Source organism: Nicotiana sylvestris, chromosome 3, assembly GCF_000393655.2.
Source record: "Nicotiana sylvestris chromosome 3, ASM39365v2, whole genome shotgun sequence".
Taxonomy (NCBI): Eukaryota; Viridiplantae; Streptophyta; class Magnoliopsida; order Solanales; family Solanaceae; genus Nicotiana; species Nicotiana sylvestris.
The window spans coordinates 94,421,856-94,444,366 of record NC_091059.1 but is presented as its reverse complement, the minus strand read 5'-3'; the positions used below and the strand labels follow the sequence as shown (position 1 = coordinate 94,444,366).

Here is a 22,511-nt window from a genome sequence, read left to right as displayed (position 1 = left end):
GATAACATCAAAAGCAACAATATCCCGGCAAGGGAGGCCACGTAATAATTCTCTTCTTTTTCTCACTATTACTTCACAACTTGAGCCAATGCTCTAAAAGGTTCAATTACCACTTATACTTTCACATTTCATTATACAACTTGAGCCAACGTTCCTCAATGTTCAAATGTCACAATTACTTCCACAAACTTTGCCCAACAATAGAAATCATCACCAAAGCATGAACAATACAACGAAGTCATAATAATCACAATATAAGACTCACGGGCATGCTTGACACTAACGTATAGATAATCGTCACCATGCCTATACGTCATACTCAACAAATACCACAAAGCAAATAGGACTCGACTCCTAATTCCTCAAGCTAAGGTTAGACCAAACACTTACCTCGATGCCATGAACACAATTCAAATCTCTATATATCTTTACCTCTTGATTCCACCACCAATTCGCTCGTATCTAGCCATAAGTTACTTAATTACATCAATAAATGCTAAATGAATCAATTCTAATGCATGAAAATGACTTTTCTAAAGTTTTACCCAAAAAGTCAAAAATCGCCCCCAGGCCCACATGGTCAAATCTCGATTATCCATTCCCCCACGAACCCAAATATATAATTTGTTTTGAAATCGGACCTCAAATCGAGGTCCAAATCCCCAATTTTTTAAAAACCTAGGTTCTACCCAAACCAAGCAATTTCCCCCATGAAAATCATTGATTTTGAGTTGAAATCATGTGAAAAGATGTTAAAGATTGAAGAAAACTAGTTAGAAATCACTTACAATTGATTTGGAGAAGAAGTTGCCTTTGAAAAATCGCCTTAGGGTGTTTTGGTTTTGAAAGAGTGTGAAAAATGGTTGAAATGCGTCTAAGTTATGAGTTTACAGGTCTCCGATGTCGCAATTGCGACCAGGGTTCGCAATTTTCAGAATTCTGAGACCTTCGCATTTGTGAACAAAATGTCGCACTTGTGACCCAGTCTATTTTTCGGTTTTCTTCGCCTTTGCGATAGACCTCTCGCAAATGTGAAGTCGCATTTGCGATACAGGAGTCGCATATGCGACTAAGGCAGTAACTGGGGGTGCATCACATTTGCGATGGAAAACTCGCATTTGCTAGGGAATGCTGGCCTGGGCTAGTTCACATTTGCGACATAACCCTCGTATTTGCGAACTCGCATTTGCGAGCCCGGCTTCGCAATAGAACAACTGAAACCTGAAATTTTTCCAAGTCCAATTCTACTCCGTGGCCTATCCAAAACTCACCCGAGCCCTCGAGGCTCCAAACCAAACATGCAAACTAACCTAAAAACATCATACGGACTCGCTAGTGCATTCAAATCACTAAAATAACATCAAAAACTATGAATTTAGCATCAAAATCATGAAATTTCTTAAGAACTTCAAATTTTCCATTTTCCTCAAATAAGGTCCGATTCATATCATTTCAAGTACGTTTCTTATCAAATTTCACAGACTCGACTAAACCACATATAAGACCTGTACCGAGCTTCGGAACTATAATACGGGCCCGATACCATCAAATTTTAAACACATTTCATTTCCAAAACTCAAAAATAATTCCAAAAAATAATTTTCTTTAAAAATTCATTTCTCGGGCTTGGGACCTGGGAATTCAATTTCGAGCATACGCCCAAGTCCCATTTTTTCCTACGGACCCTTCGGGATCATCAAATTACTAGTCCGAGTTTGTTTACCCAAAATGTTGACCGAAGTCAACCTAAATTCATTTTAAAGTCAAAATTCATCATTTTTCACAGATTTTCACATAATGGCTTTCTGGCTATGCGTCTGTACTATGCACGCAAATCGAGGTGATGCTGAAAGACGTTTTGAAGGCCTCAGAAAGCAAAATTTACTTTTAAAATAAGTGACGACCCACACTTTTCCTTTTTCTTTTGTAATTAGTTGTTATTTATTGTTTTTAACTTGATTTGAAGTGTGATACAGGGTGGAGTGTCACATGAAAGAAGGGTGAACAAAATGGCTAAGTGCAAAGAAAATGCAGACTGCACATTTCGATTGTGCCGCCACAAATTTCACCTACGGACCGCACTTTTGGAAGCTTAACAAGATGTCAAATTGCAAACACTCTGATTTTTTTCCCTAACAGTGTGGGGAAAGATATGCGACCGCGAGAGGAATTGTGCAGCCGCACTTAATTTTGTGCATACCTCACAAGACAAGCAGACAATTGGTGTCTAGGTGAAGGAATGCAGACCGTACTTTGAATTGTGCGACTGTACTTGAAATTGTGCGGTCGCATTCAGCCATATTCCCTCTCATTCACTCCAAGTATAAATATGACTTTTGGCCTCATTTTACACTTTTCTCTCCTATAAGAATCAAAGTGACTCTAGAGCTTATTCTGAGGACTTTTTATTGTCAAACACACACACGTATCTGTGCTCACATGATCGAGTACACTCCCTTCACCTGGTATGCTTCACTTCATGTTAATATTTTGTGTTAGTGTAAATTTTGAATTTTAGCTTCTCGTTAGGCCATTTGATATTAGAGTTCATTCATGTATCCATGTGGGGCATATCTATACTGGGTAATTATTAATATATGCTAAAATTGGTTGGGTCAGTTGAATTTTATGTGTATACCATGTAGCCATGTAGATTTGAACAACTATTTGTAAAATCTAGGTAAAATTATAGACTTGTTCGTTAACTTTTGAAATCTGCAGCCACACATGAATTTGTGCGAGCCATAATTGGCTATTGTTGGTGGCTGGTGAAAGCAAGTGCTTCTACGACAACACTTTAATTGTGTGGACCGCAGAATTACTGGTGAGGCCGCACTTTTGGTCTGCACTACTAACAGAGACTTGTCTCTTGAAAGCTCAAAAGTGTGGACCGCACTTATATTTCGCAGACCGTAGATGAATTCTACGGTTGCACTTTGGCCGTCACACTGTCTTTAGAGAGGACGAAACTGAGCCTCTGAACTTTCTTGATAGAAGTGCAGCCGCACATGAAAATGTGCGGTCTGCACTCCCATTCTACGGCCGCACATAAGAAAAGTGCGGACTGCAAACCCCATTTTTTGCAAGCATGTCATCCTGTTGTAACCTTACTATGTCCACACTGTTCTCCCTTGCTTACATAAGTCCTACCTATGTTGAATGATGATGTGAAACTAACAAGCCTCTTTTTTTGTTACAGACAATGGTTCGATCACGAGGCCGCGATGAAACTGCCAAAAATAGATGATACTCTTCTAAGGGTCGAGGCAGAGGTGCCTTGCCTCTCAATGTGCCTAAGACTATTCGGAAGAAGGCCAAAATAGGCAAGGGAATAGGTGCAGACCTCTATGAATCTAGTTCTTACATCCCATCTAGGGAGGCTTCCGAGGGTAGCTCCGTGTCTATTTCAAAAGAGCAGACAACTTTACAGTCTAGGAAATATGGGAAGTATGAGCTTGTGGATGTACCTTCATCATCTCACAGCACTTCCATGGGTTCGAAAAATGATAGCCAGGCTTCCGATCTGGCTGCTCCAATGTCGGGGCACGGGATATTCCAGATGATGGAAAAGGGGGAGAGGGTACATCTACTACTTTACTAATTTCCGGAAGTGTTGGCCAGTGAGATCATTGACACATGAGCGGTAGTTCTTGTTGAAGCATATTGATAGATACAACCCTGCAATTTCATAGTAGTTCGGGATGAGAAAGGGCTGAACGTTGTTTACTAAGAAGTTCGTGGATGTTAAGGAGCACCTTGTCTGTGAGTTTTATGCAAACATTTCACACATTCGCAAGGGGACAAAGGTGACCAAAGTATGTAACCTTAAGGTGAAGTTTGATCAGCATACATTAAATGTGTTATTTGAGGACTTGGAGCCAAAGGAGTACTTAGAGAATTTGGTCTTGAAATAAGATGCCCATCCATGGCTTGCTGAGATATTGGCATCGGGACCACCTCTACCATGGATTACTATTGACTATTCTCCTAAGTACTTTGAGATTTAAGGCAAAAGGTTGGCAAACCTTTGTGTGTAGCAGGCTTGACTCTTGCCAGAATGAGAACAACTTACCTGTTCCACGTGCAGTTCTCGTTGCTTCTATCATTGCCGAGTACCCGATTAATGTGGGTGCCGAGATGTCGGCCAATATTTCCTTGATAGCGCAACAAACTAACACGACCTACCCCTACCCCAGCACTATTACAAAGCACCTCACAGATGTAAAGGTAGAGCCAAAGTCATTTGATAGAAGGTAAAGCCCAAGAAGCCGTTTGAGTGGTACTCGCTGTTGATGGTCATTTTTGACCCTCCCTTTTAAAATTAATTTATTTATAGTTAATAATTTATAATAAATGTTTTGAAATTATTTTTTATCAATAATTACCTATTTTACAAAATTAATTAAGTATTAGTTTTAAAATTAATAACCTAGTATTTGTAATTACAAATATACTCATTATACTGTTAAAATATTTTTTTTATAAAAAAGTTTTATAATTAATATAAAAATTTACTTCTTAAATTTTGATTAATTAGATTACTATATTGATAATTCAAAACTAGTGCTACAATTTAGATAACAAAGTATTTCATAAATAATTAACCACAATAATTAGTACCATATTTGACATTTATAATTTTACTATATTTTATTGAAAATAATTAAGTTTATTTAAATTAATTTCAAAAGGGTTAAAAGCCTAAGAGGCTATAATTGATATTTGTTTAACTAAATACACAATGACTACCATCCAACTAATTTTTGCGCAACACAAGAGCCCAATCCAAAAATATCCAGTCCAAACAACCCCTTCATTACAAGTTGGCAATCCTTGCTACTCCATTTGAGCCAATCAGATTGTACCACATCTCCCATCCATTCACCCATAAAACAAATACACAGTATCAAGACTATTGATCCATAACACCAATGGACCAGATTTAACCTTGTTTTTTGTTATTTTTAAAACCCTGTCACATTTTATCTCCGCCGTTGGATCACAAGAACCCAACAGCCATCGATTTTTCTAGTTTAATTATTTCTAAAATCCCTAAATATCGAACAATTCGGAGCCATTGATCAACAGATCCAACGGCTCCTGTTCCATCTCCCATTTTTAACTCTAAGAAGCCCCGGACTCTAAAATCATTTCATCTAAGACCAGCAACCCCTCTTTTCCCCTTTCCTCCCTATTCTCTCCAGACCTGCAACTATATCAATCTTCAAGACCTTGCACAAATACATACAAGGTCGACAAATCAACCACAAAATCATTCATCCGTCCTTGCTAGCTGCGATTCTCGCTCAAATCTTTCCTAGTTCATTGTTATAATTCAAAATCCCAAATAAAAACCCTAGGTCTAACATGATGACTTGGGATTTCATCCGCTTTAGCCCTGTACTTCCAAATCGAAGTAGACATGGAGGTATTAACTGGCTTCATCATTAGTATTCGATGTCTAAAGGTCAAATGAAATGACCTCTGGACATTAGGGTTTTGGCCAATGGTTTTTCATGCTTCAATGGTCGATCTCTCATTTCTTCATGCCCAGGTAATTTCTATATTTTCCCGTTTTGTTTTTCTCTGATTTTACCTGTCTTGCTTACATCATCCAATATTCGTCACTTTTCACTACCTAAACTCAAATCTGTTGAAACCCTAATGCATTGAATGTCACTATAAATAGAGCCTTCAATGCTCTCATCTAAAAAAATCAAACAAGACAAAAGAACGAACACAAAAGCAATACTAAGATTTCATGGTTAAATCTTTGGTTCCTGTATGGCTAAGCAAAACCTTTGTTTGGCTTGCTGCTTGAAAGGAGGTCAGTGTACTCTTATCTCTTCTCTTTTGATTTGTTTATTTTAAACATGACCACACTCTAGTTTTTCTATTGATTGTCTTTGTTGATGACATTTGTTATCAGTTTTTATTGATTGTTTTCTTGCTCATAATGAGTCTTTTATGATAGAATATTATGCTTTGATATTGTGTGTGTTGAATTAATATTAATTCTTTATTATGTGACCTTGATGAACATTATTATGAATTAAATAACTCATATAATTAAGCTCTTGTGATTAACTAGAGATGCCCTACTGACTTTCCATACTTGTTCTGACTTCAGGCCTCATTGATGCTCTTCTATGGCCTTCATGTCTACCCTATTAATTCTGTTTTAGTGTAGTTTGTTACTTTGTACTTGAGGTTATATATTTTATAAGCTCAACCATAACAAATATGAATACTTATGGTTTAATTTCGAGGCTGTTATTTAGTTGAAGTATATCAGTTTAATTACTTCGGATGTCTTCTCCCATCACATGAGTGTTTCTATAGAGCCTTTGAAACTAATCTAAAGGTCTTTAAATTTTTATAACTGCTGATCACATCTGTAAATCTCATTGCATAAGACAGTACCTTAAGGTAGCTAGGCTAAATTCTATTGAATTTCTATAGTTATTCTTATATGTATTCTATCAATTGTTACTCATCAGTTTAAGTTATCTCCTAGGAATTGGAATATAATTGTATCTTCTATGACTGGACATTAATTGTTATGTTGGTAGGCTGAATACAACTCCATCATGTTTAGATCATCACTCATAACCTGTACAGCTAAACTTGGATCTACTTAGTATATAGTATCCATTATTCTAAGCTCTTTTAATAGTATTATTGACTTGAGTTCATGATATTTGAAACCCAACCCTGTCTGTAATATCATAACCTTGGTTAGAACATCGCATGAATATACTTGAATGCCATCTCTTGAGGATCCTGCACTCATTTGATCCTTCAATACTTGTTTATTTTCTTTCCACAACGATGTGCATGTATTTGTTATCCTTAGAGCTTCATTAAGCCTGCATGAGCAAGACAGACCTAGCTTATGAATTATAGATGAACTACCTGTTGTTACTGATTGAGTTTAATATCATGCTTTGTCAATATGAAGTTGAAAAGCCTTAGGAAGAAGTAGTCAGGTCTTCAGCTTTAGAATAAACAAAGCTTGTAGCTTAAGGTTCGTTAATACTCTTTTAGAGGCCTTATTCTAGAATATTAATTTGTGACCGTGTCAATAATCTTTAGAAGTCCTGGCCAGGTTATTAGTTTGCATCTCTGTTGATATTCTTGAATGGCAACCCTGTTGACATTCTTAGAAGTTCTGATTGAGTTTAGAAGTCTGTGACCTTTGCTAATAACGTCAGAGCTCTAATTGCAATGGTTAATCCATAATCCTGTCAATATCCTTTAGAAGTGGTAATTGGTAATGGTATCTTTGTCATCACCTTTTAAGGAACTCAATTAAAGTGGCTAACATGTCTCTCTGATTAATACCCTTAAAGGTTGTCAATAAAGATTGTTAGCTTATATACATGCTAGAAGTTAAGACTTAGGTTATGAATGGAATGTATCCATACTCATGAACTTCATAGATTTAAATCATGCAATTACTTTATCCTTAAGGTGTTTGATCTTAAGTGTTTGATTTTTAACTGTAGTATGCTAATACCTACCTCTATATGTGTTTGAAGCCTTGACCCTCAGACCGATTTAATGTGTTCACTTAGTGTTGGAGATATAGTTAGGTAGATAAAACTGTTTTTGTGTTCCTTATTCTATTTTGATTAAGAGAAGGGTATACTTATATGGTATGTTATTATGGTGACTGATTCATGTTGAAAGTGCCTCATTGACATTTAAACCTATAGAGAAAAATCAGTCGTTAGTGGTTAAGGGTATTTGGGAGTAGAGCTTGACTCTTGGTGGGGCTACTCTCCCCGGCACAAGCATTGCCCTAGGCCTTGAGACCCTTGGGAATTTTGAAGTGTCGGAGGATTCAAAGGGGGATTTGACCTTAAGTGGGACTCTCTCCTTAGCCCTTAATTCATTGACACTCATTATTCTCTTTGGGTTTAGTATTTAATGACAATGAATGTTTCCAATGTGGATCATTTGCTATACATAGACACCACATTAGTGTGAACTTCCTAATGGGATTTGACCTCATTATTTCTTTGGGGGATTTGACCTCATTATTTCTGCTTACAAGTATTTTTTTCATTTTTATGTATGAACATGTATCGAGTATTATTCTCTAATGACTTTCTCTTCTCTTTGAAACTGTACAAGTCCGACCTTGTTATATTCTGGAAATTTGAAGTCCGCAGTCGCTCGTTATTGCTACTGCTTGGCTCATCTCTTTGAGGCCCAAAAACAAGGGTCCAATCCTCTCCTTTACTCCTTTACTGTTACTGCTTCTCTACCTTAGATTTATTGCCTCGTTATCTTTGTTGTAATCTTGTTGTTTAATCTCGCAAACGTATGCAAAATTATCTTATTAGATTGGATGCCTTACTTTATACCTTAAATCATTTGAACGACTTAGGCAAGCCTAAAGAACCCAGGATTAAGAAGAAGTCTTAGTTAGCAATTAATTTCATATCCGCTAATTGTAAGCTGTTATTAATTCATCATGCTTTACTAACTCTTTTCTTAAAGATTTTTGAAGCCCAAAGGCTTAACAAAGGCAGTTGTCCCTCTTTCAAAAAATTAGAATTGTCGCGAATTTGATTTTTCTAAAAGGAATAAGTTATTCCGAAAGATTAAGGTCTTGCTGCCCTAAAACAAAGGCTTTCAAATAGTTTCTACCAAGGTATATCTTAGAATCATTTGCGTAACACTTTCGCCACAATAGAATGACATAAACCTCCATGATTTAGGGAACAAAGTGCTTCCGTCTTATTTTTTTTTTTTACATTTATACAAACATTTTCAACTTCCAAAAATCCTTTTTTAAGCTTATATATATTAAAACTAATTTCCTAAAAACTTTTTTTCTTTAAACCCATCTCCTTTCAACCATACTTCCCTTTGTAGAAATTATGACCTAATATATGGTAAGCTTTACCCTTAGAACACCAGTTAAGGCATAGCACAAATAATTAATTTCAAATCTAGTCTAAGTCCTATGGAGCTACCTTAGGTAGATTTTAAGGGATGCCTAACACCTTCCCTTTAGAAGAACAAGAACACTTACCCATGATCTCACTGCTTAGTAGACCAATAAAGAATATAACCTTTATTAATTAAATAGGTATTCTAGTATACCTTTAAATATTAGGTGGCGACTCTCTTTCATCAACAATAGAGAAACCACAAGTTGAATCTTATTTTGACTAGTACAAAATAGAATGCAACAATATGGCGACTCTGCCGGGGACTTCACACTCACGTTCTGACTTTAGTAGACTTAGACTGAATTTGGCATTTAGACTTATTTGTACATTACTTTAATTCTAGATAAATTTGCAATTACGTGCTCACCTGCTTTATTTGTTCTTTATACTTATACTTATTGTTGCTACACCCTTATCTGTTACTGCTTTATACACATTATCATCACATTTGTTCCTATCGATTCTTGGCCATACATTATCACCACAATAGCACGCGAGGGTTATCGTTTACACCCCTTTGAACCTTCTTTTCAAAACTCTCTAGTTGTAGAGAATGGCTTTGTTAGATCAACTGACATAACTTCTTGCATCCTTCAGTCCAACTCAAAATTATAACACTCTACTATAGCAAGAATAAGTCATATTTCATAAACATCACGTGAGTCAGTACTTGGGATCGATGCACAATTAGGAAAGCCACCCTAATGTCAACGGGTCATGCACCCGACAACATGAATTATTGGAAAGACAAACAAACCTAATAAGACACTTAAAATCTGAAGTAAACACTTATAAAACACCTTTCTTTTACCCACTTCAGAAATGGAAATCAATATAAACATCCCCAAGATTAACATGGTAACGGGAGCGCCACACAAGTTGAAGCAGTGATGGAAGAACATTCATCGGGAACACGGAGATGAGATTCAGACACACCTGGGGGCACTAACCTCTTTGCTAAACATCCGAGCAGACAGGGTGCTCACTGCCTGCTAATAGTGTTTTCGAATCCGGCTAAGGTGGTGTTCAAGTTTGTCGACTGTGTGTTAGTAGCGACATTGGAAGAAGTTGCTAGTTTCACGAAACTGCTGTTCAACGAAAGGAAGCAAATATTACCAGTTACTATGCCCGATAATAGGTTCTTTGATGTTTTAGGCCTGACTAATAGTCGGGGTTAGAGAAATATCGAGGACGGATGGGTGAGCCTTGACCAACGGTTCAACAGGGTTGGACACCACGAACGCTATGAGTGGTATTCAGGAGAGTTTCAGTGTGATCAAGCAACATGAGAGAGTCTCAAGCCTATCACCTTCTCATTGGCACTGTTGGGATTATTGGCCTTCCTGCAGAGATGGTCGGATCAACATCAACTTATTACCCATGGTTCTGGCAACCTTCCGTGGCAACCTTCAAGCTACTTTGGTGCCAATGGTTCTAGTTGAGATGCTGAGGCTTTGTCCACATATGCATGAGGGTATGGTTTCTTTAAGGGTTGTAACTTGCTACTTCAGATCTAGGCCATAGAACATTTCTTCCAGCTTGAGGCCACCATTGACTACTTCGTGGGCGTCAGCAACATGATCCGTATACACAATAAGAGCAGGAAACATTCGGTCTCCCCACATGGGCAAGAAGAGTTGAGGGGAAATGCTGACGAATCTAAGTGGAGAATTGGTCAACTTGAAGCTATCATGGTTAGGTGGAAGATCAATCTTAAGGACTCCTCAGAAATACTTCATTGAGTTGAATAGACTTGAGGGCATCCAACCATACTCACCCATGCTGGTTCTCAGACAATTCGGGATTATCCAAGATGTGCCGCTATGGACAAGGACATCGCTATATGAGGATGAGTAAAATAGACAGATTCTTATCCCACGGATAAAAAGGCTCCAAGAAGAGTGGAACGACCTGGTCACAATGTCGTGGGTGAAAACTCGTTGTGCACTCCTGAGTATTATGTCTGGATCAATAAGGAAGACGAGTTGGCCCGACCAAGCAGAGAGGGTATAGCCTGGGTAGAGGACGCAATGATTTCTTTGCAAATTTACCATGAGATTCTGCCACATTACCTTGTGACTACCTCAATGCATTGTCAAGTGGTCCCATGATCTATCGATCACATGTTTCCTCCTGCTAAAGACAATGACCGGGTAATGGAGTGCATCAAAATAGAGTCTAGTACGGAGCCAGGAGAAGACCCAAAGGAAGGGTTAGAATTCAACGATGATGAGGAGGAGCTTGAAGAAGACCCGGAAGAAGATTCGGAGGAAGAACTAGAAGAAGAAGAAGAAGAAGAGATGAGAAACGATTCCGGGGATGGTTACTAGAAGTTGGTTGATTTCCCATTCTTTCCCACTTTGTACCCTAATCCCAGTTTTCTTTTTATTTTACTAAAGGGCAAGTTGTTCAAGCCCATGTAGTTCTATTAAATAATGATGTAATCTTTGTTCCCAGTTATCTTAGTCTAAATTGTCAATGAAAATAAACTTGCTTCGAATCTAAATATTTCAAGTCTAAATTTTTGTTAAACATCTACGATTTAGTCCTACCTCCGGCAATGAGAGGTCCCCATAAATTCTAGGAAAACGCGCTAGCCTTAATGCTTGAATTAATTGCTTCGTGTCATTTCCTGCTTATATAAATAAAGAAATTGACTCCTATTTCTTTTCTTTTCTTTCTTCTTATTTTTTTCTCTTGATTTATTATTACTGCCCCTAAAGAAAGTCGGTTTGTGTCGACCCGAAACTGGAGGAACCACCATATAATCTAAGATGAAAGGGAATGATGTCAACTACAGAAAACCCAACTGGTCATGCTCTGGTCATAGCCGATAGCCAGGGACGATTGGGGGAGAAGGACGAACTAGAAATGATGAACATGTGGCCAGGATGGCCCAGGAAATAGAGTCTCTAAGGGATGAAGTACATCTTGTCAGGGAACTAGCATATCTGACCATGACAACGCTTCCTCAAACACCTTGCTTTCCTTCTTTGGATTCAATTCTTGACCACTTTCCTTTCACATCACGCCAAAACAACAACACCCCAACTTAGTCCCCACTACTCAAGTCATACCTCCGGTGACCCCCGCAAACCCACAAAATCCCTCTATCCACACTCCCTAGGTACCACAGTACGTTAAAACACCACAAAACCCGCCTATCACCACAAGCACAACTCACACCCCTCCTCGGAACAAACTCACTTTTAGCACTCATCCAAATTAGCAAATACTGGCATATACTGCTGCTCACAAGCGATATGTCCCCCTCCCCCCCCCCCGTATATGCCATTTTTGAACCTACATATACAACGCCCATCACGGTCACGGTGCCTTATGAGATTGACCAATACGCCGAGATGAAGAGGGAAGCCAGGCATAAGAAAGAAGAGTCAGTATCTGAGTAGCTGCAAATCTTGAGAAAACAAATGAAGAACCTCTAAGTTGCTTGAGGAAGTGAAAGTTTGGACTATGAGAATCTGGTTATCCATTCGAATGTAGATATGCCAGTAGGGTATAAGCCTCAAAAGTTTGATATCTTTGACGAGACAGGTGAACCCCATGCGCATTTGAGGGCATATTATGACAAGTTAGTTAGAGTGTCTTTTGGTCCCTTCTTCGAGACCCAGTATGCTGGAAATTAGCATGCGTAGGATGTTTTTTCCTGATATCAACAATTTGCTTTTCTTCTTGAGACCAGAAGTGTTGGTGAAGTCGTCAAGTAGATCAACGATGGAGGAACAAGAATCTAAGATGAAGTTATTTATAAGGATCTTGACGGGAGAAACACTCACTTGGTATACTCCACAGGACTTGCGAAACTGGAAAACTTAGCAAGATATTGCAGAGGACTTCATGAACCATTTTCGATTCAATACAGAAATCACACTCGATGGGTTCGTGTTGGTGAACCTGCAAAAAAAACCATCTGATTCATTCCAAGAATATGCACAACGATGGAGGTCAGAGGTTGCTAGGGCACAACCTCTACTGGATGACAGTGAATTAACCAAGTATTTCATCAGAGCATAGGAAGAGATATACTTTGAAAAAATAATGGGAATGATGGGACATAAATTCCTCTAGCTGGTCAACATGGGAGATTTCTTAGAAAGGGGTATAAAATAAGGTAAAGTATAATCCCTAATAGCATTGCAAGCGGCCATCAAGGATATCCAATCAGGGTCAATCAGTAGCAGAAAGAAAAAGAAAGAGGAGGTCTCAACAGTCGTCCCTTACTATCAACCCAACACACATCACAGAAACACTTCTTATTCCCCAAACAATCATTCACCACCATCCACCATCCACCATCCTCAACCGCAATACAACCCTCCTCAAGCCCACAACAACCCGAACCCACAACAACCATATGCTCCTGTCCAAACCACTACCCACCAAAACCGCCTCGCTTATGTACCATGCCCTCATCCCAAGTTTAAAGAGAGGAGTCCCAGAAATTATACCCCGATTGTTGAGCCTCTGGCCCAATTGTTAAAGAGATTGGGAAGAGCAGGATTGATATATCCGGTGGAAGGAAGGGTTCCTAAGTACCCCTCCAAATATTTTGATGCAACTAAAAGATGCGTGAACTATTCAAATGTGTCTGGGCATGATACTGAATATAAGATGAAAAACGAGATTGAAACATTGATCAAGAGTGGAGCCATTCGGTACACTCTAACGCCGCCCAATGTGAATCGCAATCCGCTGCCAAATCACTAAAACCAGGGAGTCAACATGATCATATTGGACGGAGAATATGATCTAAAGGGAACGATTATCACTATAGGAAATGCAGAAGCTGCCAGGATCCCTACTTAAAGGGCTCAAATGATTACAGTACAAGTGAGACCTACAGTGACAATTCAGACTTATCAGCGACAACCTGTCGTTGCTATAGTGGACAAAGAGAGTTGGGAAAACAAAACTGTCCCATGGATGTACCAGTAGAAGGGGAAGGCCAAGATGACAGACTCTATCAAAACTCATGGTATGACTAGGTCTGGGAGATGTTATGCTCCTGAACATGTGAATCGAGGGAACTTGGGAAGAGAATAGATTCAAAGAAGGAACATAATAGACCTAGAAGCTGCCAAATTCTGGAGAGCATGTCGACCAAAGAGTACTCCATGGAGGAGCAACAGAAGAAAACTCCAGCACAGATATCAATCATGGACTTGCTGATGAGCTCCGACAGTCATAAGGATGCCCTGTTGAAAGTACTAAGTGGCGTAAGTGTACCAAGCAACACCACAAGTGTGGCTCTGGCCTCAACAATTGAGAAAATGGTCGAAGTAAAAATGATCACTTTTAGAATAGACGAACTTCCCATAGAAGGTGCAAGTCACAACAAAGATCTTCATATCATTATCAAATATGGGGGCAAAGTGGTGTCTTGAGTTCTAGTCGATGGAGGGTCAGGAGTCAACATTTGTCTGCTCTTTACTTTATGAGAGTTAGGAATCCATTTGAGGGAAGTCAAGAAAAGCCACGTGAAGGTGAGGGCCTTTGACGGTTTGTAGAAGGATATCATCGGAGAAATTTATTTGGCCTTTCAGATCGGGCCGGTCGAATTTCCCATATTCTTTCAAGTAATGGATATTTCTTCCTCGTACAGCTTGCTGCTGGGAAGGCACTGGATACATATGGCAGGGGACGACCTATCCACTCTATACCAATGCATGAAATTTGACTGAGGATGTCAGGAGATCGTGGTCCATGGAGAGTGGGATCACTTTGCTTATTTGGAGCATGTTGTTCCATTCATTGAAGAGCTAGACGGAGTTTCTTTCTATGTAGTGGAAATCGTGCAGACCACCATAATGGAAGAGACTGAACAAAACTTGGGAATGTAGTCACCGTATAGATCCAATATAGCTATGAGGGAGATGATAAAATATGGATACAATCCAGGAACAAGGCTGGGAGCCAGGTCGGATGGGATCACAGAGCCAATTGAACCTAATGGGCAGAAAGGATGGGCTGGCATAGGATATCAGCCTTCGGTGGGGAAAACTCATATTGGTAGCTCTGGGAAAAAGGTTTTTGTGCCAAAGCAAGCTTCAAATCTCGGTCAGAGTTCAGTACCAGAAGATGATATCATCGACGTGATGGGAAAGTTGTTCGTGAATATGACTGAAGAATGCTGTAAAGGGACTAACATCAAGACATCGACTATCAGGGATGTCGAACTAGGCGAAGAGCTGCGGAATTGGACTTCCAGTCCATCTTTGGTTTGTCAGGAGTTTTGGTAGTATGGAACTGTAAAAATTTTCTTTTTGAAAAGCGCACTGTCAATTAAGGCATGCACTGTGTCTGTACTTTTTCGTCATTTGCCTCTTTTGAACGCTTAAGACGTTCCTCTTTTGATAAATATAAAGAATCATTTCTCAAAATATTGCAACTTTACTTACCACTTCATTTGTACTTATCTTTCTTTTTAGTAATCAAAATGTTAAAAACTTGCGTTCCGCGATTGTGACATGTAACAAAATTGTCGAGCGCAATGACCCAGCTTTTGAGGTATATGATGAGAGTATGATGCCAGACAATCTCCCATAGGAGACCGAACAGCTGGAGAGTCATAAAAAGCCCAACCTCAAAGAAACAAAAGTGGTCAACCTTGGAAGTGAATAAGATGTGAAAGAAACCAGAATCAACACTCAACTAGAAGCCGAATAGAAGGAAAAACTAGTTGAGCGCCTTGGATAATACATTGATATATTCGCATGATCATATGATGACATGCTGAGATTAAGAGCTGACATTGTCTCACATCGACTTCCCACTGGTTTTACTGGATCACCGGTCAAGTAGAAACCCAAGAAATTCAAACCCGATTTAAGTTTGAGGATAAAGGAGGAAGTGACCAAGCAGAAAGAGGTGAATGTGGTAACGGTCACCAATTATCCTAGTTGGTTGGCAAATATCGTCCCAGTGCCTAAGAAAGACAGAACGATTAGGATATGCATGGATTAATGAGATCTAAAAAAAGCCAGTCCAAAGGAAGACTTCCTCTACCAAATATCCACATCCTTATCGACAATTGTGCGAAGTATGAACTACAGTCATTTGTGGATTATTTCGCTAGGTACCACCAAATCTTGATAAACGAGGAAGATGTAGAAAAGACATCCTTCACCACACCTTGGGGAGTCTACTACTATAGAGTCATGTCGTTCGGTCTCAAGAACACTGGTACCACCTACATGAGGGACATGAAGACCCTTTTTCACGACATGATTCATAAGGATATTGAAGTGTATGTGGATGATGTCATCATCAAGTCTCGAAAGAGTTCGGTGCACTTGGACGATTTGAGGAAATTTTTCGAAGGCCTACAGAGGTACAGTTTGAAGTATAACCTAGCAAAGGGTACATTCGGAGTCCCTGCTGGAAAACTGTTGGGCTTCATTGTAAGAAGGAAGGGGATAGAACTGGACCCATCAAAAATTAAGGCCACACATAAATTGTCACCACCAAAGAGCAAGAAAGATGTAATGAGTTTCCTAGGTAGATTGAAAAAGGATGCTGCCATAAAATGGACAGAAGAGTGCCAGAAAGCCTTCGATAGAATCAAGGAATATCTATCAAATCCACCAGTGCTGGTCCCCTTGAACCCAACAAGACATTATTACTGTATATGCTAGTCTTGGATAACGCCTTCGGTTGTGTGTTGGGACAGCATGATAAGACTGGGAGAAAGGAACAGGCCATCTACTACTTAAGAAAGAAGTTCACGCCATACGATGCCAAGTACACTTTGATAGAACTCATTTGTTGTGCTCTGACTTGGATCACCTAGAAATTAAGGCATTATATGTCAGCATACACCATGCATATGATATCTCGGCTCGACTCGCTCAAGTACATCTTCTAGAACCCGATGCCTACTGGAAAGCTAGCTAAATGGAAAATTCTCCTCAGCAAATTTGACATTATGTACATAACTCAGAAGGCTATCAAGGGGCAAGCTTTGGCCGACCACCTCGTAGAAAATTCGGTGGATGGGGATTACGAGCCGCTCACTACGTATTTTCTCGATGAAGAAGTATTATTTGCTGAGAAGATATTGCACAATCATACACTGTATGGAGAATGTTTTTCAATGTGGCAGCAAACTTTAAAGGAGTCGGAATTGGGGCAGTCCTAATTTTGGAATTTAGACAGCACTATCCAATATCGTCAAAGATAAGATTCCATTTTACCAATAATATGGCTGAATATGAAGCGTGCATCCTTGGGATCAGAATAGTAGTCGACATGAACGTAAAAGAACTCTTGGTCATAGGAGATTTTGATCTATTGATACACCAAGTCCAAGGGGAATGGTTCACCAAAAATGTCAAGATACTTCCATACATGCACTACATGAAGGAGCTATGCAAGAAGTTCACGAAGATTAATTTCAAGAACGTCCCCGGAATTCAGAATGAGTTCGCTGACGCCCTTGTAACTATATCATGCATGATTCAGCATCCAGACAAGAATAACATCGATTTTATCGAGGTAGAGATCAGGGATCAGCATGACTATTTCTTCCATGTAGGTGAAGAGCCATATAGTAAGTCATGGTATCATGACATCAGGAAATTCCTTGCAACTAGAGAATATCTGGAGAATTCTACTAATGGTCAAAAGCGAGCCCTCATGAGATTGGTGAACCACTTTTTCCTAAATGGGGAAATCCTGTACAAGAGGACCCCAGATTTAGGTTTGTTGAGATATGTAGATGTTGTAGAAGCCACCAGGTTATTGAAAAAAATATATGCAGGAACGTGCGGACCCCACATGAATGGGTTCACATTAGCCAAGAAGATCTTGAGAGCTGGATACTTTACGGAAAAAGAAAATATCCACTACATACAGAAGTGTCACGAGTGCCAGATTCATGGGGATTTCATCTGGATTCCCGCCAAATGAGATAAATGTGATGGGTTCACCCTGGTCATTCGCCGCTTGGGGCATGGACGTGATTGGACCCATAGAGCCCGCCATATCAAATGGGCATCACTTCATCTTGGTAGCTATCGACTATTTCACTAAATAGGTCAAAGAATCCACCTACAAGGCCGTTATAAAGAAGGTAGTGGTAGATTTCTTCCGGAACAACATCATCTGTAGATTTGGAATATTGCAATCTATCGTCACTAACAATGCCACTAACCTCAACAACGACCTCATGATAGAAATCTGTGAGAAGTTCAAGATCGTCCACCACAATTCCATAGCCTACAGACCACAAATGAATGGGGCAGTCGAGGCAACCAACAAGAATATCAAGAGGATTTTATGAAAGATAGTGGACAATCACAGGCAATGGCATGAGAAACTATCTTTCGCCTTACTAGGTTATTAGACCACTATGGGAACGTCCACTAGGTAAATATTGTACATGTTAGTATACGTCACCAAAGCTGTGATACCCATAGAACTCGAGATCCCATCTTTAAGGGTTATTCAAGAGGCCAAGTTGGACGACACATAGTAGATACGGGTCAGACAGGAGCAACTCATGCTCATTGACGAGAAAGAATGGATGCAGTATGCCATGGTCAGCTATATTAGAATAGGACATTTAAAAAGAGAGTGAAGCATCGCCAGTTGCACCAGGGCAGTTGGTCTTGAAAAAAATCTTTCCCGCCAAGAGGAAGCCAAAGGAAAGTTCGCACAAAACTGGCAAGGTCCTTACGTGGTTCACAGAGTATTGTCAGGTAGAGCTCCGATCTTGGCAGAAATGGAGGGAAGAATCAACACGAAGCCCATCAACTCAGATGCAATCAAGAGATACTATGTTTGAAGACAAATAGAGTTAGGTTTTTGTTGTAACAGAACTACGTTCAACCTGACTTCCCATGGAGAGATACGTAGGCAACCTACATAGGGTTTAGTTTCTCTCCCCCTTCTTTTGTAATAAAAAAAACAAATATCACTTGTGTATGTTGTTCGGGAACTACGCCGGCTTGATTTCCTTAGAAGGGAATATGTAGGCAATCCTCATCGAATTCAGTCGTCTTTTGTAATTGAACTATGTTCTGGCCTAATTCCATTTGGATACGTAGGTAGTCTGAGTCAGACCCGGCCATTTCATGCTTAATCTCATCATTTTTGCATCTATTCTAATCGAACTACGTCTTTGACCTGATTCCATTTGGATATATAGGCTGCCTGAGTCAGGCTCGGTCATCTTCATCATATTTTATCATCATCCACGAACTACGTTCAGACTTGTAGATACGTAGGCAACCTGAAAGGGTTCGGTCATAACCTTAGGAGAACCTTTTTAATGCATTAGTTTGAATTAGGAAGCAGTCACAATGGCAAGCAGCACATCATCAAGCATCGTGAAGGATCAACGTCAACATGACAAAGTTTTCAAGAAAAGACACCCGTGTGTGGAGAACTTTTCGTAACATGTCATAATCCGGAACAACAGAATTTGTCTTAAAAACAAAGTATTTTCAAAATGTTTTCTAAAATGTAGTAATTCGTTCCACCTACCAAACTTCACGGCACGACCATACCAGAGGTCAGGGCAAACCAACACTGTGGTCGACACAAACCAACATCCCCCCCGCCCACCAAGAATTTTTCTTTGTGTGCAGGTTCAACATGAAGCAAGGAAGTATTGAGACCACATTGGGGAAAATGACGAATCCGCCACCTTCCCAAGATTATCTCCCTTTCTTCTTTACTTGAATTTTCCTAGTATAGTGAAAGGTAATCTTTGAATCCTTTGCAGGTACTTCGGAGTCCAACCGCTGATACGGAAAGTGCACTGTATATAGCAAACCGCCTACTCAAACAATTGAAGCATGTTGTACAAAATGAGTCATTGGCTTCACTAATTGAAGCCCAATATATAGCAAACTATTTGCTCAACCAATCAGAGCACCTTGTACAAACGAGTCGTAGGCTTTACCAATTGAAGTCCTATATATAGAAAACTATCAGCTCAATCGGATCAGAGTGCTCTGTACAAATTGAACGTCGGCTTCGCCAATTGAAGCCTTGTGTGGGTATATTTTGTATCGCAACATATGGGTATGTGTGTATTTCATTTTCATAGGAACAAACATCACAACGTGGAACTCTTTCTAAGAAGCAAACGAAGCTACAACTCTACGAGGGATAGCAAACTCATTAGCGGGCCTAGGATCCAAGTTCAGGCACAAAACAACCAGTGAAATTCCATATCTTCAAATCCTTCAAATCAAGCCGCAAAAATTCAAGCTATCATGAGTGCCCTATCCTCCGTCTCGCTGTATCATCATAATACGATACTGGGTCAATTATGGAGAGTATCACTTCATCAAAAATCTTCACTCCAGAACTGCATGAGGCATGATCCTCATTAAGCCCGAGTTATGTAAGCAATTCAAAGCCAGAATTTGGCCTTAACTACCCAAAAATCATCCCGAAATCTTCCTCAGCTCTCCCCTAAAAATCATGCAATATGTAATCTTCCTTTTATCCATATGACATCCCTACAATGTAGGCCTAAAGTCGGGATAAAATTGGCTTTAGTTCGATTTTTGGCCCGAAAACTCTTTCATCGTCTTCGGTCAAAGAGGGGAAGATGTTGACGGCAAATTTTGACCCTCCCTTTCAAAATTAATTTTTATAGTTAATAATTTATAATAATGTTTTGAAATTATTTTCTCTCAATAATTACCTATTTTACAAAATTAATTAAGTATTAGTTTTGAAATTTATAACCTATTATTAGTATTATGTAATTACAAAATATACTCATTATACTGTTAAAATAATTTTTTTATATAGAAGTTTTATAAATAATCTAACAAATTACTTCTCAAATTTCAACTAATTAGACTACTATATTGATACTTCAAAACTAGTGTTACAAATTAGAAAACAAAGTTTTTCATAAATAATTAATTATAATAATTAATAGCATACTTGACATTTATAATTTTACTATATTTTATTGAAAATAATTAAGTTTATTTAAATTAATTTCAAAAGGGTTAAAAGACTAAGAGACTATAAATGCAATTATTTAGTTAAACACACAATGACTACCATTTCAATTAATTTTGGCCCTAACACAAGAGCCCAATCTAAGAGCCCAATCTGAAAATATCCAGTCCGAACAAACCCTTCATTTCAAGTTAACAATCTCTGCCACTCCATTTGATATCATCAGATCGTGCCACATCACCCGTCCCATTCACTCACAAAACAAACACACAACATCCAAGTTGTTGATTCATATAATCAATAGACCATATTTAACCCTGTTTTTAGTTATTTTTTAAAGCTCTATCACGTTTTATCTCGATCGTTGGATCACAAGAACCCAACGACCATCGATTTTCCTAATTTAATTATTTTTAAAATCCCTAAATATCAAAACAATCGGAGACGTTGATCAACAAATCCAATGGCTCCCATTCCATCTCCCATTTTTAACTCTAAGAAGCCCCAAACCCTAAAAGCATTTCATCTAAGACCAACAGCCCCTCATTACCCCTTTCCTCCCTATTCTCTCCAAACCTGCAACCATATCAAACCTTAAGACCTTGCTAGCCGCGTGCAAGGTCGACAAATCAACCACAAAATTATCTCATCTATCCCTGCTAGCCGCGATTCTCACTTTAATCTTTCCTATTTCGTTGTTATAATCAAAAATCCCAAAATCCTAGGTCTAAAATGATGACTTGGGATTTCATCCACTTTGGCTCTGTGCCTTCAAATCTAAGCAGGCATGGAGGTATTAGCTGGCTTCATCATTGATATTCGACGGGCAGAGGTAGAACTCTGGACATTAGGGTTTTGGCTAATGGTTTTTCACGCTTCAATAGTCAATCTCTCATTTCTTCTTGCGCCGGTAATTTCTATGATATTTTCCCCTTTGTTTTCTCTGTTTTTACTCGTCTTGCTTGTATCATACAATCTTCATCACTTTCAACTACCTAGACTCAAATCTATTGAAACCCCAAGGCATTGAATGTCACTATAAATAGAGCCTTCAATGCTCTCACCTAAAATCACCAAAACAAGACAAAAAACACGAACACAAAAGCAATACTAAGATTTTATTTATAAGAGTTTGTGTTCCTTACTGATTTCTGGTTCTCTTTTTGTTTCTGAGTTCTTTCACTACTCAATGTTTGAATCTTTGGTTCCTGTGATTTGCTAGAGATTCCCTAGTGACTTCCCATACTTGTTTTGACTTCAGACCTCATTGATGCTCTGCTATGGCCTTTATGTCTACCCTATTAATTCTGTTTTAGTGTGGTTTGTTGCTCTGTACTTGAGGTTGTATATTTTATAAGCTTAACCATAACAGATATGAATACTTAAGGTTTAGTTTAATTACTTAGGATGTCTTCTCTCTTCACATGAGTGTTTCTAGAGAGCTCTTGAAATTAATGTAAAAGTCTTTACATTTTTATAATTGGTGATCACATATGTAAGTCTCATTGCATAAGACAATACCTTAAGGTGGCTAGGCCAAATTCTAACAAACTTTTATAGTTATTCTTATATGTTTTCTGTTAATTGTTACTCATT

The 22,511-nt window shown here is 38.9% G+C and overlaps 2 protein-coding genes across 2 annotated transcripts; both read left to right on the top strand.

Annotated features, from left to right (window-relative positions):
- The first annotated feature begins 11,089 nt into the window (after positions 1-11,089).
- LOC138887695 (histone chaperone ASF1-like) lies at positions 11,090-12,803 on the top strand. Its single transcript, XM_070169473.1, has 3 exons — positions 11,090-11,288; positions 12,471-12,558; positions 12,665-12,803. Exons 1-3 carry the CDS (start codon positions 11,090-11,092, stop codon positions 12,801-12,803), a joined length of 426 nt encoding a protein of 141 aa, XP_070025574.1.
- Positions 12,804-17,186: 4,383 nt separating this feature from the next.
- LOC138887694 (uncharacterized) lies at positions 17,187-17,894 on the top strand. The gene has a single exon (XM_070169472.1). It carries the CDS (start codon positions 17,187-17,189, stop codon positions 17,892-17,894), a length of 708 nt encoding a protein of 235 aa, XP_070025573.1.
- Positions 17,895-22,511: the final 4,617 nt, after the last annotated feature.